At 38.4% G+C, this 14219-nt stretch overlaps 1 protein-coding gene across 5 annotated transcripts in view; it reads right to left on the bottom strand.

Annotated features, from left to right (window-relative positions):
* Nucleotides 1-14219, bottom strand: part of Ckap5 (cytoskeleton associated protein 5) — a 94655-nt gene that overhangs the window by 41107 nt on the left and 39329 nt on the right. For all 5 annotated transcript variants that reach the window (XM_032903673.1, XM_032903677.1, XM_032903675.1 and 2 more), the window contains 8 exons: nt 14013-14177; nt 12858-12986; nt 11666-11848; nt 7605-7718; nt 7261-7371; nt 5726-5818; nt 2236-2421; nt 1753-1847 (listed from right to left, as the gene is read on the bottom strand). In XM_032903673.1, the coding sequence (XP_032759564.1) occupies nt 1753-1847; nt 2236-2421; nt 5726-5818; nt 7261-7371; nt 7605-7718; nt 11666-11848; nt 12858-12986; nt 14013-14177 (1076 nt within the window). The remainder of the gene's footprint in view (nt 1-1752; nt 1848-2235; nt 2422-5725; nt 5819-7260; nt 7372-7604; nt 7719-11665; nt 11849-12857; nt 12987-14012; nt 14178-14219) is intronic.

Genomic DNA, 14219 nt, shown 5'->3' with positions numbered 1-14219 from the left:
CTCAGAACCTCACACATAAGTTGTAACTGTTGTACCACAAAGTTATGTTCTAGGGCTGGAGAAATGGCTCAATGGTTAAGAGCACTGACTGCTCTTCCAGAGGTCCTGAGTTCAATTCCCAGCAACCACATCTGTAATGGGATCCAATGCCCTCTTCTGGTGTGTCTGAAGACAGATACAGTGTACTCACATACATTAAATAAATGAATAAATCATTTAAAAAAACAAAACAAAATAAAATTATGTTCTAGCCCTGCTTAAAATGCTTGTTTTCTCATTTTTATTCAAGCTGTCGAGGCCTTAGATGACCTGTTCTCATTTATACTCCAGTCCTACTTCTTATCACTCTCTAGTCACATTTTACTTCAGCTATACTCTGAAGCATCTACTAGTTGCTATTTTTATTTATTTTTTGAGACAGGGTCTCACTATACAGCCTGGTGGGTCTTGAGTTCACAGTGATCAGTCTGTCTCTGCTTTTGTCACTTGTGTAGCTAATATTAAAGATGCCACCATCCCTGGCCCTTATCAGAGTTAATAAATGGAGTTATATGAAAAAGCAAACAAGGGGTTGGGGATTTAGCTCAGTGGTAGAGCGCTTGCCTAGCAAGCGCAAGGCCCTGGGTTCGGTCCCCGCTCCAAAAAAAAAAGAAAAAAGAAAAGGCAAACAAAACCCACACATAAAACAAGGCACCGACAAAGAAACACAATAAAGCAGCTCTACCCTTTTCATAAAACAAGAGTGCCTGCACTTTCCTAGCTATGATCCTAAGTTTTCCACACCCTAATGTTTTCATCTACAAAAGCAGAGATGATGTATTACTACATGAAATATGCTCTAAAAAGGGCCTGGATAAATAGCATATACTAACAGTTTCAGCACATGATGCTGCAATAGGAGGGCTTAAATAATTCCAGGAATCTGAGAATACACACAGCAGCAACAAAAACAAAAAGCTGAGAGCCCAGTTAGGTAGTTTAGAGGTTAAAAGTGTTTGTCATCAAGGTTGGTGACACGAATTCAATATGTGGCAGCTTCATGGTAGAAGGAAAGAACCAATTTCTGCAAGTGGTAGGCCTAGATGTAATATAAACATAATGAGCAACTATGTTCATACAGAAATCGATTTGGCAAGCTGTGCGAACAAGTAAAAATTTTTATTGTAGGAATTCTGACAGAATTTAATCCAAAAACAGAGCCCTTTCAGGGACTACACACTTGAGGAAAACATAACTTAGATGCCTGTCTTTGGGGGAGACTAGACAGACAGTTCTCTGTGATAGAGAACTGGCCTAGCATGTACAAGATCCTGGGTGCAAACCCCAGAACCCAGAAAGACAGGGGACAGAGGACAGCTAAATGGTGAAGGAGGTATAGGCACCTGCAGGCCTCACCTCCTACAAGACTGATAATACACACTGCTACACACACACACAACACCACCTTAAATAATTTTTAAATGTGTGTGTATGCATGCACGCATGCTTGTGTGTGTGTATGTTTTAAACACACACACACACACACACACACACACACACACACACACACACGTTTAAAAAGGCCTGAATGTCAAGATGCAGAATACATCAACACAGACCTTCCAGAACAAATGTCCAAATGTCCCTTTTATATAAGTTAGATAGCCCAACCCCAGTTCTTCAGAAGCAAGCACAGACCGTGAAAGCAAATCAAGACCAGACACTTGGCAAAATGTTTAATTGTATTTCACTATTTTTTTTTTTTAGACTTACTCAGAAAATCCAAATTCTTTTATTGCATTTGATAGCCAGTTTAGAGTTTCTGACTGATTCTTGGGATTCTTTTGTGAGAAGGCCATTGACATCACCTGAAACAATAGCATCAGAAAATATAGCATTAAATCTCCACTCTTTCTCATATTTCTTATAGAAATAAATTGTGAATTTAAGGCTTTTTTTTTAGGTGTTAAGTACAAAGATCTACTAACAAAAGAATTAATTTACCCAAAAAAGAAAGAGGTGACTGAGTTTTTAAAGGATTTGAAATGTTTTATTGACTGATCATTTTGAATCACAGTGTCTTAAGAGAAAACTAATGTTATTTACTATAGTAAGTTGCAGATCAGCCAGGACAATCACATACACAAAAACCCCACAGCATAAAAAACTTTACTTAAGAATGAACTGTAATAGGTGGGCCTAAGTTAAAATTGGGGAAAAACTGGGACAGCATAGGAAAACAGTTCTGGAACTAACCTGTTCAGCTGTCCAGGGCAACATGCATGCTTCAGCTATCGCTGTCATAGCTTCTTTTGCATTGTTCCCACATTTCACATCTCCAATCTTGTCTACAAGGCCATCTAATACAATCTGAGCAGAAGTTTTAGAAAAATTTCCCTTCTGGGCAATCAAGGCAACAATGTGAAGCTTCATCTGCATGACCTGAACAAGAATAAACATTAGAACATTATGAGGAGCCAATGACATTCAATTCCACAGAACCTAAAGTATCTGTAAGAATAACTAGATAAAAATAAAAAGTTTGCATAAATGAAATAATTTTTATTTTTTATTTATTTATTTATTTTTTTTGGTTCTTTTTTTCGGAGCTGGGGACCGAACCCAGGGCCTTGCACTTCCTAGGCAAGATAATTTTTATTTTTATCTATTAAAATAGCTAACTGACAATGAATACAAGAAGAAACACATAAACCACTCAATGTTCTAAAGTAATAAAACTTATGAGCTAAAAAAATTTTAAAGCGTATTTCATTGACTTTGTATGTATGTGGGAACTCATGACACAGGAGGAGTGTACAGGTCGATGAGAGTGTGAAGGAGCGGACTCTCCTTTTACCATGCAGGTCAAAAAGATTAATCTTTTTTTTTTTTTTTTTGGTTCTTTTTTTATTTTCGGAGCTGGGGACCGAACCCAGGGCCTTGCGCTTCCTAGGCAAGCGCTTTACCACTGAGCTAAATCCCCAACCCCACAAAGATTAATCTTAAGGTTGTGAGACTAGGCTATCTTTTTGGCACCCCAAATTTAGATTTTATGTTTTCATCTTTATGATTTTTGTTTGCATTGATCTCAATATACACAATCCTTAATACATCTAAATAGATCATACTGACTGCATAAAGCTACCAAAATTATTATATTACAACTGTCTACATAAAACCTACAACTTCTACAGACTTAAACACGTAACAAAGAACTTACAAAAATAATTAATATTTTAAGACAGGGTCTCATCCTATAACCAAGGCTGGCCTCTAGCTCATGGTATGGTGGTTTGAATAGGTGTAGCCTCCACAGACTCATGTGTTTGAATCTTGGCCATAACGAGTGGTATCATTAGGAGGTGTGGCCTTGTTGGAGGAAGTGCATCAATGTGGAGGTGGAATGTGATGTCATATATGCTCAAGCTATGCTTGGTGTGGTACACAGTCTCCTTCTATTGCCTGTGGATCAAGATGTAGAACTCTAGATGGTTTTGGTGCAGGCAGGTAGGATTTCCTGAAGGAGGCAGAGGCAGGAAGATGTGGAACTTTTGGTTCTTCCAGCAATATGTCTGTCTGCATGCTGCCATGCTTCCTGTCAGGATGATAGGAGACTAAACCACTAAAATTATAAGTCAACCCCAATTAAATATTTTCCATTGTAAGAGTTGCCTTGGCTATGGTGTCTCTTCACAGCAATAAAACCCTAACTAAGACACATGGAAATCTTGTCTCAACTTCCTGAGTTCTAGGACCTAAAGCTGGCTCTCAAGGAATTTTAAAACGTAACTAAATATTCCCAAAAATCCAGAAAGTTATGAACATAATACTGATGGCTGTGTATACACCTAGGAAAAACATGAGATAGCCTCTTATGCATAGTATACCATTACACCCTGTGTAGGCAAAAAGTAATAGCTAAGGTGAAGTTACAGTGCCAAAGAACAGAAGATGTGTGCCAACGCACACACACACACACACACACACACACACACACACACACACACACACACACACACACACACCACACACACACACCACACACACATCATACACACACACACACACACCATACCACACAAACACACACACACACAACACACACACAAAACACACACACACTACACACACACACCACACACACACACACACACAAAACACACACACACACACACACACAACACATACACACCATACACACACACACACAAACACACACACCATACACACACACACACACACACACACACACACACACACACACACACACACGCCTTGGTAAAAAAATCTCTTGCTATGGATATAATATAGAAGAATATTGGCTAAAATTGGGTGTTCTTTCACCTATCTAGAGGCTGTATAAAAAAATGTTTTGAACATGATTGTAGAAGGGTTTTCCCTAATTGTTTGGTTGGGTAAAGATGGCAGAAGCCAATTGCTGGGTGAAGATACAGAGGTGGGTTTTCCAGGTCCTAGGAGGAAGAGGAGGAGACGAGATTGAAAAATGGCTTTTTCCACCAGGCTGTGGAATGGGGCAGACAGACACAATGTAGGCCTGGGGGCTATTAGATCCTGCCACCAGATGAACTCCAATATAGAATAGCTGATGAGTTTAGGACAACAGATTCTGAGCCCAGCAGTTGTGTCACTTGGCTGATTTTAAAATATTAAGATTGTCTGAGAGTGTGTAACTGCAGAGTGGTCACTGTAGGTCGGCTCCTCCAGAGCAGTAAGTTGGTAGAACACGAGCCGTAGCTACAGTCATTCTCAAGAGGGATAGGTCTTGGGTGGCTTAGCAAACCAGCTGTGGGAGCTAAGTGAGATGGTCATTTCCTGTACTGGGCAAAGAGGAATAGGCAGTGCTCTCGAGAATACAGGCAGCAGCTATTCTCAGAACATAGACCAGTTCTCGGGAAAGCCTTAGCTAGCCATGGGAGCAGACAAGGCAGCAGGGGAGTGGCTGCTAGTCCCAGAGCCTAGCAGGAGCAAGTGTGCATTTTTCAAATTATACGCAACACATGATAGATAAAAAAAGTAGCATGAGTTGAGATATGAAGGACCAAAAACTTTTAGAATATTCAGCTTTTGTGAAGATACCAAAGTGATAAAGGGTTGGAACTATGGAACACAGAAAAACAGGAGGGTTTAAAGCAAACATTCTATATACAGCTAGTGATAAATTCTGCATCACTTTAAAATTTTTTATTTTATGATCTATCTAAGTATAGGCATATGCATATCATGGTGCATATGTGGCACTCAGGAGACATACTTAAAGCTATCAGTTCTTTTCTTCTACCATAGGTTTCAAAGATCAAATTTAGGTCATCAGGTAATGACAAGTTTACTCACCAGCCCATCCTGCTAGTCCCTGTATAATTTTTCTTTTCTTTTTTTTTCCCGTCTATTCTTTCAAGACAGGGTCTCATATATAGCCCTGGCTGTCCAGGAACTCACTATGTAGACCAGGATGATCTCCGACTCAAAGAAATCAGCCTGTCTCTGCCACCAAGTGCTAGGATTAAAAGGGTACGCCACTATGCCTGGCCTGGATCATTTCTCTCAATGTCTCTCTACACTCATTTTTTTTTTAAATAAAAAACATTAAATGTATAACTGAAAAATACCTGAAGGGGTTGGGGATTTAGCTCAGTAGTAGAGCGCTTGCCTAGGAAGTGCAAGGCCCTGGGTTCGGTTCCCAGCTCCGAAAAAAAAAAAAAAAAAAAAAAAAAAAAAAAAAAAATACCTGAAAATTAGTTTCTTTCCATCCAGGTTTTTTTGCGAGCATCTTCACCAATGCCTGGCAAGGCATTTCACTTCGCTCCATTAGTTCAACAGCCTATAAACAAAATTAAGACAAGAAGATTAAATGGTTAAAGGTAAGAGTTAACATAGTTCCAGGTGAAGGTAGATCCTAGAGTCAAGCCCATAGTTATTTCTGAAGATGGAAGGGAAATGGAGCTTGGAGAGTTACACCCCTTCTATCTCTCTCACAGAATCATAATCACCATGTATGCTAGAATGAGCTATAATTTGCCATCCCTGTGATGGCTGCTCTTGGCTGTCAACTTGACAAAATCTAGAATGAATTAAAACCCAATCAGCTTCACACATCTGGGAGACTTTTTTTTTGTTTGTTTGTTTATTTTTTGAGACAGAGTTTCTCTACATACCCATGTCTATCCTGGAACATACAATGTAGACCAGGCTGGCCTCAAACACAAAGAGACTTGATGTCACCTTAACCCTGGCTTAAAAAAATATTTAGGTTAGATTTTTTGTTTTTGTTTTTTTGTTTTGCTTTCTTTTTTTAAAGACAGGCTCTTACTAAATAGTGTGAGGGTTTTTTCCTTAATTAAATCATTTGAAGTAGGAAGACCCCACTAATCCTTATCTTTTGATATACCTTCAATCTGGGCCACACCTTCTGCTGACTGCTTTTGCTATTGGCCTACTTGCACTATTCCTTCACTACCCTTAAAGCCAACTTTGTGATTCTAGCATATAGTGAAGATCAGCTGAGACATCCAGCCTCATGGACTAAACAACCAATAGCCATTGTTTCACTAGTTGGACCACAGTTGGTAAGCTACTCTAATAAATCCCCAGTGTATGTTTTGCCACAGAAACTCTTATCATTTCTCTTCCTCTGAAGAACTCTGACAAATAAAATTTCAAAAGTTTGGACAGTTTCTCATAGCAATATATAATGAGTTATCATCAATAAATCATGATAAAGGAGAACTACAGAAATAGACAAAGATGGTCTATTTTTCATGGCAAAATCTGTTTGCTTATTATATTTATTAATAACTTTAAAAATTTAAAAATTCTTCTAAGTCTTATAGTTCACAGTAAGAATTTAATTTTCTTGAAAAGTTACTAACTTTCATGTTTAGAGAAGTCAGAATGAGGATGTTAAAAGATACGCACTAAACAGCTACAAAACAAAAACAGAAAGTTCAACCTCATCTTCATTTTTTATTATGAAACATTTACTAATTATAAAACTTAGGCTGGTCTGGAGAGATGGCTAAGAGGTTAAGAGCACTGACTGCTCTTCCAGAGGTCCTGAGTTCAATTCCCAGCAACCACATGGTAGCTCACAACCATCTGTAATGGAGTCTGATGCCCTCTTCTGGTGTGTGAAGATGGCTACAGTGGACTCATATACATAAAATAAATCTTAAAAAAAAAAAAAAAACCTTAGCAATGAAGACATGTTGTGTCTACATGTCTACATAATCTCATTTTACACTGTATTTCATTCTTATATTGTACCTTTTGGAACTCTTCCATACAGGCCAGCCTTTCCTTCCAGTTGCTACTATCTAGAAGTTGAATACAGGTGGGAGGAAGAACGGCTGAAGCTTTTTCTTCACATACTTCAATCTGTAAGATACAGCAACATCATAATTAGAAACCGCTTTTTAAAAACAATATAAAAGAAAACCAGCTAAAACTGAAACAACCCTACAGATAACTATGGCATTTGAGTCTTCTGCAGCAAAAGGGGTCAGGGAAGTATCTATTAGTAGCTAAAAGATGAATTCACTGTATGTTAAAGAACTCAGGAAGATCTCCACTTCCCTCAGGGCTTTAACCGTCTCATGTGTGATACTCACCGAGAGTTCTGGCTCCGCTATTTCTTTGGTCTCCAATCCTTTCTTATTCTTTGTTCCAGAACTTGCTGAACCACCTGGTGCAGTTGTTTTGCCTTTCTTAGGTGGTCCACCAGCCTAAAAGAAAAATTCAAAACCACAAATGACTTAAAATTTTATAAAAGCAGTTGTTTTGTTTTACATATTTTGACTCTTAAAATTTTTATTAAAAATGAGATCAACTTAAAAGTAAAACATTTATTGTTCATAGAATTACTACAATGTCAAAGATAGAGAAACTCAAAGAACATCCATGGAATACTTGGCTAATTTGCAGGCTGCATATTAAAAGCTTCTAATTCAAAATGAGTTAATAATAAAACAAAAACATGCAGCTGGGCGGGCACTCAGGAGGCACGGGCAGGGGAGGCAGAGGCAGATCTGTGAGTTCCATGCCTGCCTGGTCTACAGAGAGGGTTCCAGGACAGCCAGGACTACACAGAGAAACCCAGTCTCTAGAAAAACAACCCACCCCACCCACAACTGTTGTTGTAAAAATATAAAAATAAAAAAAGCTCGGTGTCTTTTACCCCACTAGCTCTGGCACCTCAGTGTCCCAAGATGTCTGCTAGATATCTTGGCAGAAACACACCCCAACTCCACTGCGGCCCAGTGTCTCCTGCCGCCACACTTTCCTACACTCAAACTGTCACATAAAAGAACACACAACACAATAACCTTAGCTCCAATTGATAAGATATAATTGCCCACTTAAACAAACAAAATCTGGTACCATCCATCCCTTGAGAACATTGATAACAACCTGTAAATACACAGAGCGGAATCTTTACATCAGCCTCCATTGTCCTGCCACAGCTTCTCTCTTTCTCTCTCCCTCCTGTCTCTTCCTCCTTTCTGTCTTAGTCTCCTTCTCTTCTTTCAAACTTCTCTCCCGCCCATTCTTCCTTCTCCTCCAATGACAGGCCTCTTTCTATCCTGTACCTGCCCCTCAATTTGTACTTTACAAATTCAATGGGGAGGTTGGGGTGAAGTCACCTGATTCCTGAGTACTTGACCAGGCAGCTGTCCTTGGAGCAGTGGAATTAGTATCAAAATACAGATAACTCCAGGGCAAACCACAACATTTCCCCCTTTTTGTCCAGTTAAAAAGTCTTTTCACTTAATATATAAATTGAGTAAAATTATTACCATTCTACAATTTATAAAACATACAATACTCAACACCCAGTCCATCACTACATCAGTTAAACAGAACATTTAGTTATCCATTCTAGCTTAAGAAAGGCTTAAAATCTATATTATATCCTGGCTAGTTTGTATACTATCTGATAACTATCTCATAAAATATGATGTATATTCAGATTAAATAGCCTGATAGGCTATGAGACTATAATCAGTCTTTTAACCCCGTCAGAAATCTGAGAATGATCAAATAACTATACACAAACTATACACAAAGGGAGCCTAACACGGTTTCTAGAACTGAGAGGTTGTAGAGACAAATCTCCACTAGCACAGTCCCGTTAGCAACATGTGAGTGCAAGTCTTCTGAGTGGGCAATTATATCTTATCAATTGGATCTAAGGTTATTGTGTTGTGTGTTCTTTTATGTGACAGTTTGAGTGTAGGAAAGTGTGTGTCTGGGGTGTGTTTCTGCCAAGATATCTAGCAGACATCTTGGGATACTGAGGTGCTGGAGCTAGTGGGGTAAAAGACACCGAGCTTTTTTTATTTTTACATTTTTACAACACCACCCAACCAACCAAATAAAAAGACATAGGGTTGGAGAGATGGCTCAGTGATTTAAAGAGCACTGGCGGTCCTGCGTACAATTGCCAGTAACCTAATGGTGGCTTACAACCAACCATCTGTAATGACATCTGATCCTCCTTTCAGGAATGCAGGTGTACATGCAGATAGAGCACTCGTGTATATATAAAATACATAAAAAATAATAAACAACTGAAATAAAAATGATGAACTGGAGCCCAGTAGGGAGATGGCTCAGTTAAAAGCATTTGCTACTCTCGAAGAGGATTTATGCTCAGTTCCGAACACACATATCAGAAGGATAACTGTCTCAAACTCTACCTCCAAGGGTTGTGAATACCATTCTGGCCTCCATAGACAACCACCATCTCACATACATAAAGTCTTTATAAAAAATAACCTGGAGCCCAGCAGTGGTGACACATGCCTTTAATTCTAGCACCCGTGAGGCAAAGGCAGGTGGATCTCTGAGTTTGAGTTCAGCCTGGTGTACAGAGTTCCAGGACAACCAAGACTGCTACACAAAGAAGCCCTGTCTTGAAAAACACAAATCTGGAGGTCTGGCACAGAAATACATGCCTTAATCCCAGCATTCAAGAGGATGAGGTGGAGTCAATTGGATCTCTGTGTAAATTCTAGGTGAGCTGGTGAATTCCAGGACACGCAGGGTTATATAAAGAGACTCTGTCCCAACAACAACAACAACCATGAACTAGAATTACTCTGTATTTACAGATTAATTTGACATTAACGATTGGGTCTTCAATGCCTCTGATACCACTATTTTTGAATCTTTATCTTTATTGCTCATATAGGTGACATCCACTCCACAGCACACATGTGCAAGTGCGACAATAACCTTCTAGAACCTGTTTCTCTCTCTTCTTTCACCGTGGGATCTAAGGACTGATCTCAGGCTGTCAGTACTGATGGCAAACATCTCTCATCATTTGGCCAGCCCTATTTATTTATTCCGGGGGCTAGGAGATCATGGGATGGAGCGGATGGGCACAAACTATTTGAAGGTCAGATGAAAACTTGCAGAGTCAAGTTTTCCTTCCTTGGAGAGGAAGCATCTCCTTCCATCATATAGGTCCTGGTGATCAAGTCATCAGCCTTGGTTATGTAAATGAATATAAATGAGTTATCTCTATAGCCTAAACTGTAAACTTAAAAAAAAAAAATTAAAATGTCTACCATGTTAAAAAAACAACAACAAAAAAAAAGGCATGTTATTACTATTTTATCCCAGTCAGACCTTGACTTCTTTGTTCTGTTTAGGTTTTGGTTTCTGACACAGTTTCTCTAGCAGCCTGGGCTGTTCTGGAACTCATCCCATAGACCAGGCTGGCTCCCAAGGGCTGGGATTAACGGCATGTATCACTACTACCTTGCTCCTAGTCATAGATCTAAAGAAAAAAATAATCTACTTGATTTCTTTTTTTTTTTTTTTAAAGATTTATTTGTTTATTGTATATAAGTATACTGTCACTGTCTTCAGACACACCAGAAGAGGACATCAGATCCCATTACAGATGGTTGTGAGCCACCATGTGGTTGCTGGGATTTGAACTCAGAACCTCTGGGAGAGCAATCAGTGCTCTTAACCACTGAGCCATCTCTCCAGCCCCCCTACTTGATTTCTTTAGAGTGTGGGTGTACCCTTGTTCATTAATTTTTTTCTCTCCTTCTACCATGTGGATACCAGAGACTGAATTCTGATTATCAAACTTGGAACAAGCTCCTTTATCCACTAAGTCAACTCACCAGCTTCCAGGCAGATTATAAAGAAAAAAATGCAGTTATAATACTATGTCTTTATTAAGATCTGTTCTATTTGCAATGTGGCCACGAAATCCATTTCTCAAACTAAGATATATTAGAATAACTATAAACATGAAACCCAGTCGCTTATCCTACTAAATTCTATTTTTTTTTTTTTAAAGATTTATTTATTTATTATGTATAAGTACACTATAGCTGTCTTCAGATACACCAGAAGAGGGCATCAGATCTCTTTACAGATGGTTGTGAGCCACCCTGTGGTTGCTGGGAATTGAACTCATGACCTCTGGAAGAGCAGTCGGGTGCTCTTAACCGCTGAGCCATCTCTCCAGCCCTAAATTCTATTTTTTAAGCCATCTTTTAAGCCACATGTGGTAGCACACATCAGTAATTCCAGCACTTGGGAAACAGAAGTACAGGATGACTGATTTCAAGGCATCCTAGGCTACATAGCAAGCTTCATTCCAGCATAGATTACAAGTAAGACCTTGTCATGAAAGTCTATTAACCTTAGTAGCAGGTGCTTTTTTTAACGGTCCTGGTTTGGGTCCCGAAACATCCTTTGTGTCTTTGTCCCCTGCAGCCCCTGATGCAGCAGCCCTTCCAGGTAGAGGCTTAGATTCCTTCTTTTCAGCTGCAAGTCCAGATTTTTTACCATGAACCAGTTCTACTTTTTCTGAACACTCTTTGATCTAGAGAAAGCAATATAAATACCATTATGTTCCAATAACTTAAAAACACAGCCATTACATTATTACTTAGAAGTCATTAAGCCACATCTATACAGAAAATATTATGGGTTTTTTTTGTAATTCTTATCTGTAATTTTCTTGGCATACAGCATGTATTTTATTTCTTCATAAACTAAAATTACAAAAATACCTAACTAGCCATGATTTTGATGATAGATTTTTACATTTAAAAAAGTACATTTCTGTATTGCATCTTCTACAGACTAATTACTCAGCTTTGGTTAAGTTATAATTTGAAAGATATTTTTACTATTGTATCACTGTAGCTTAGATTAAAATTTCAACAAACTTGTTCTGAAATATTAGAGAATAAACTGAAGAACATGGAGTTGATTATCAGTGTTTTCTTTTTTTAGTAATATAGACAAGACAAAATTAGTAACAAGAAATGCCTAGACAGCACCTTCCAAAACTCATTTCCAACACATGCATGTTTGCACATGCCTTTATTTCTAGCACTTGGAAGGCAGAGGTACTCAGGTCCCTGAGTTTGAGGACAGCCAGGGACACTTGAGAAACTCTGTCTTGAAAAACCAAGAAATTGTTTAACGAACAAAAATTCACAAAAAACATATAAGTACTCTGAGATGTTCTTATCTTCTATTTTTTGATGGATTCATATATATATATAATACACACACACTCACACATATACAGTGTATTGTAATTACTGGCACACTTATTTACTCATAACTCTCTCATCCGTATTATTCACACCCTCCTCCATACATTTCCTTTTCAACATTCATGCCTTTCTGTACTGTTCTGTGACATACTGAATTTAACCAGGGTCATGAAACTGTCCACTATAGCATGGTGGGCTCATCACTGAGTACACAACTGGAGGCAATGTCTGTCCCCTCTTCAGAATCTATCATTAGACAATAGCTCAACAGAGAGGGATACAATTGCAAACTAGAATGTAAGGAGACAGCCATTACTCACTTACCTTATCAAGTTTCAGTTTGTCAACATCAGCTAAAAATGGATTTACTGTTTTCTCACCAACCACTTTCAAAGCAGTACCCAGTGCTTCAAACGCAGCATCTCTGACTTCAGGAGCAGAATCATTGATGTGCTATACAGAAGTAAATGGTGTTTAATACAAAGAACTCTAGTTACCACTACTTTTAATCTGAACAATAGTGCTGGATAAGAATTTCCCCTTTAGGGCTGGAGAGATGGCTCAGTGGTTAAGAGCAATGATTGCTCTTGCAGAGGTCCTGAGTTCAATTCAGATGGTGGCTCACAACCATCTGTAAGCACAATGCACCCTTCTAGTGTATTCATATAAATAAAATCTTTAAAAAAAAAAAAAAAAAATTTTCCTTTAAAATTTACTGACGTTTACTGCAAGCTTTTCTTTTGCCAATTAACAGTTAATCTTCCACATTTTTTCTCTGGATTTTAGAAATCTTTACTTAATTCACATAGTTAGCTAATTCACCAAATAAATGTCATTTTTTAAAATGTAATTTATTTTCTTTGATGTGTATGAGTTTTTGTCTACATGCATGCATGTGTGCCATGTGTATGCCTGGTCCCCACAAAGGTCAGAAGAGGAGTTAGAGTGCAGAGAAGGAAAGTCACAGATGGTTGTGAACTACTATGAAGGTGCCAGGAACCATGCCTGGATTCTTTACAAGAGCAGCTCTTAACCGCTGAACCATTTTTCCATCCTCTTTAAGTGCTTTAAACAATTTTTACACACATACACATAAACATACTCTATGTGTATATTTATGTATGTATATATATATATATATATATATATGAATGTTCTCTCTCTTCATCTTTAAAGAGAATCTGGGGAATTAACTTAGGTTACTGTGTGGCCAGTATTTACCCTTTGAGCCATCCTGCCAACCCACCATGCTTTCTTTCTCTTCCTTTTACCTTTTATCTAAAATGCCCTACTCCCAAGGGATCTCACATACTCTAGTTTGATGCTCATTCTTAGCTAACTTGTCATCCTTCAAAAGTAGAACATGACAGTTACAAAACTTGGGTTCAGAGAGTCTGCTCCTTAAAAGATCACAGATTACAGTATTAAAGTCATGCAGTCAATAACTATAGGAAAAATATATAAACTACCCCCAATCACCTTAAGGAGAGCAGCACAAAAGGGCTTTAGTAGACTCTTCGGCAATGTAGAGGAAGTGCAGTGACGAAAGCTTCTTGCAATAAAAAGTGATGTCTGCTGCTTGATGGTGGGGTTTTTATTATCCATTACTGCTAAAACATCCTCACTGATGTTCTGTAGTGTGGTCTTTAGAAGAAAATGGCAATGAGCTTTTTCAACTATAAATAG

Source organism: Rattus rattus, chromosome 5 (assembly GCF_011064425.1).
Source record: "Rattus rattus isolate New Zealand chromosome 5, Rrattus_CSIRO_v1, whole genome shotgun sequence".
Classification (NCBI taxonomy): domain Eukaryota; kingdom Metazoa; phylum Chordata; class Mammalia; order Rodentia; family Muridae; genus Rattus; species Rattus rattus.
This window is presented reverse-complemented; position numbering and strand designations above follow the sequence as displayed.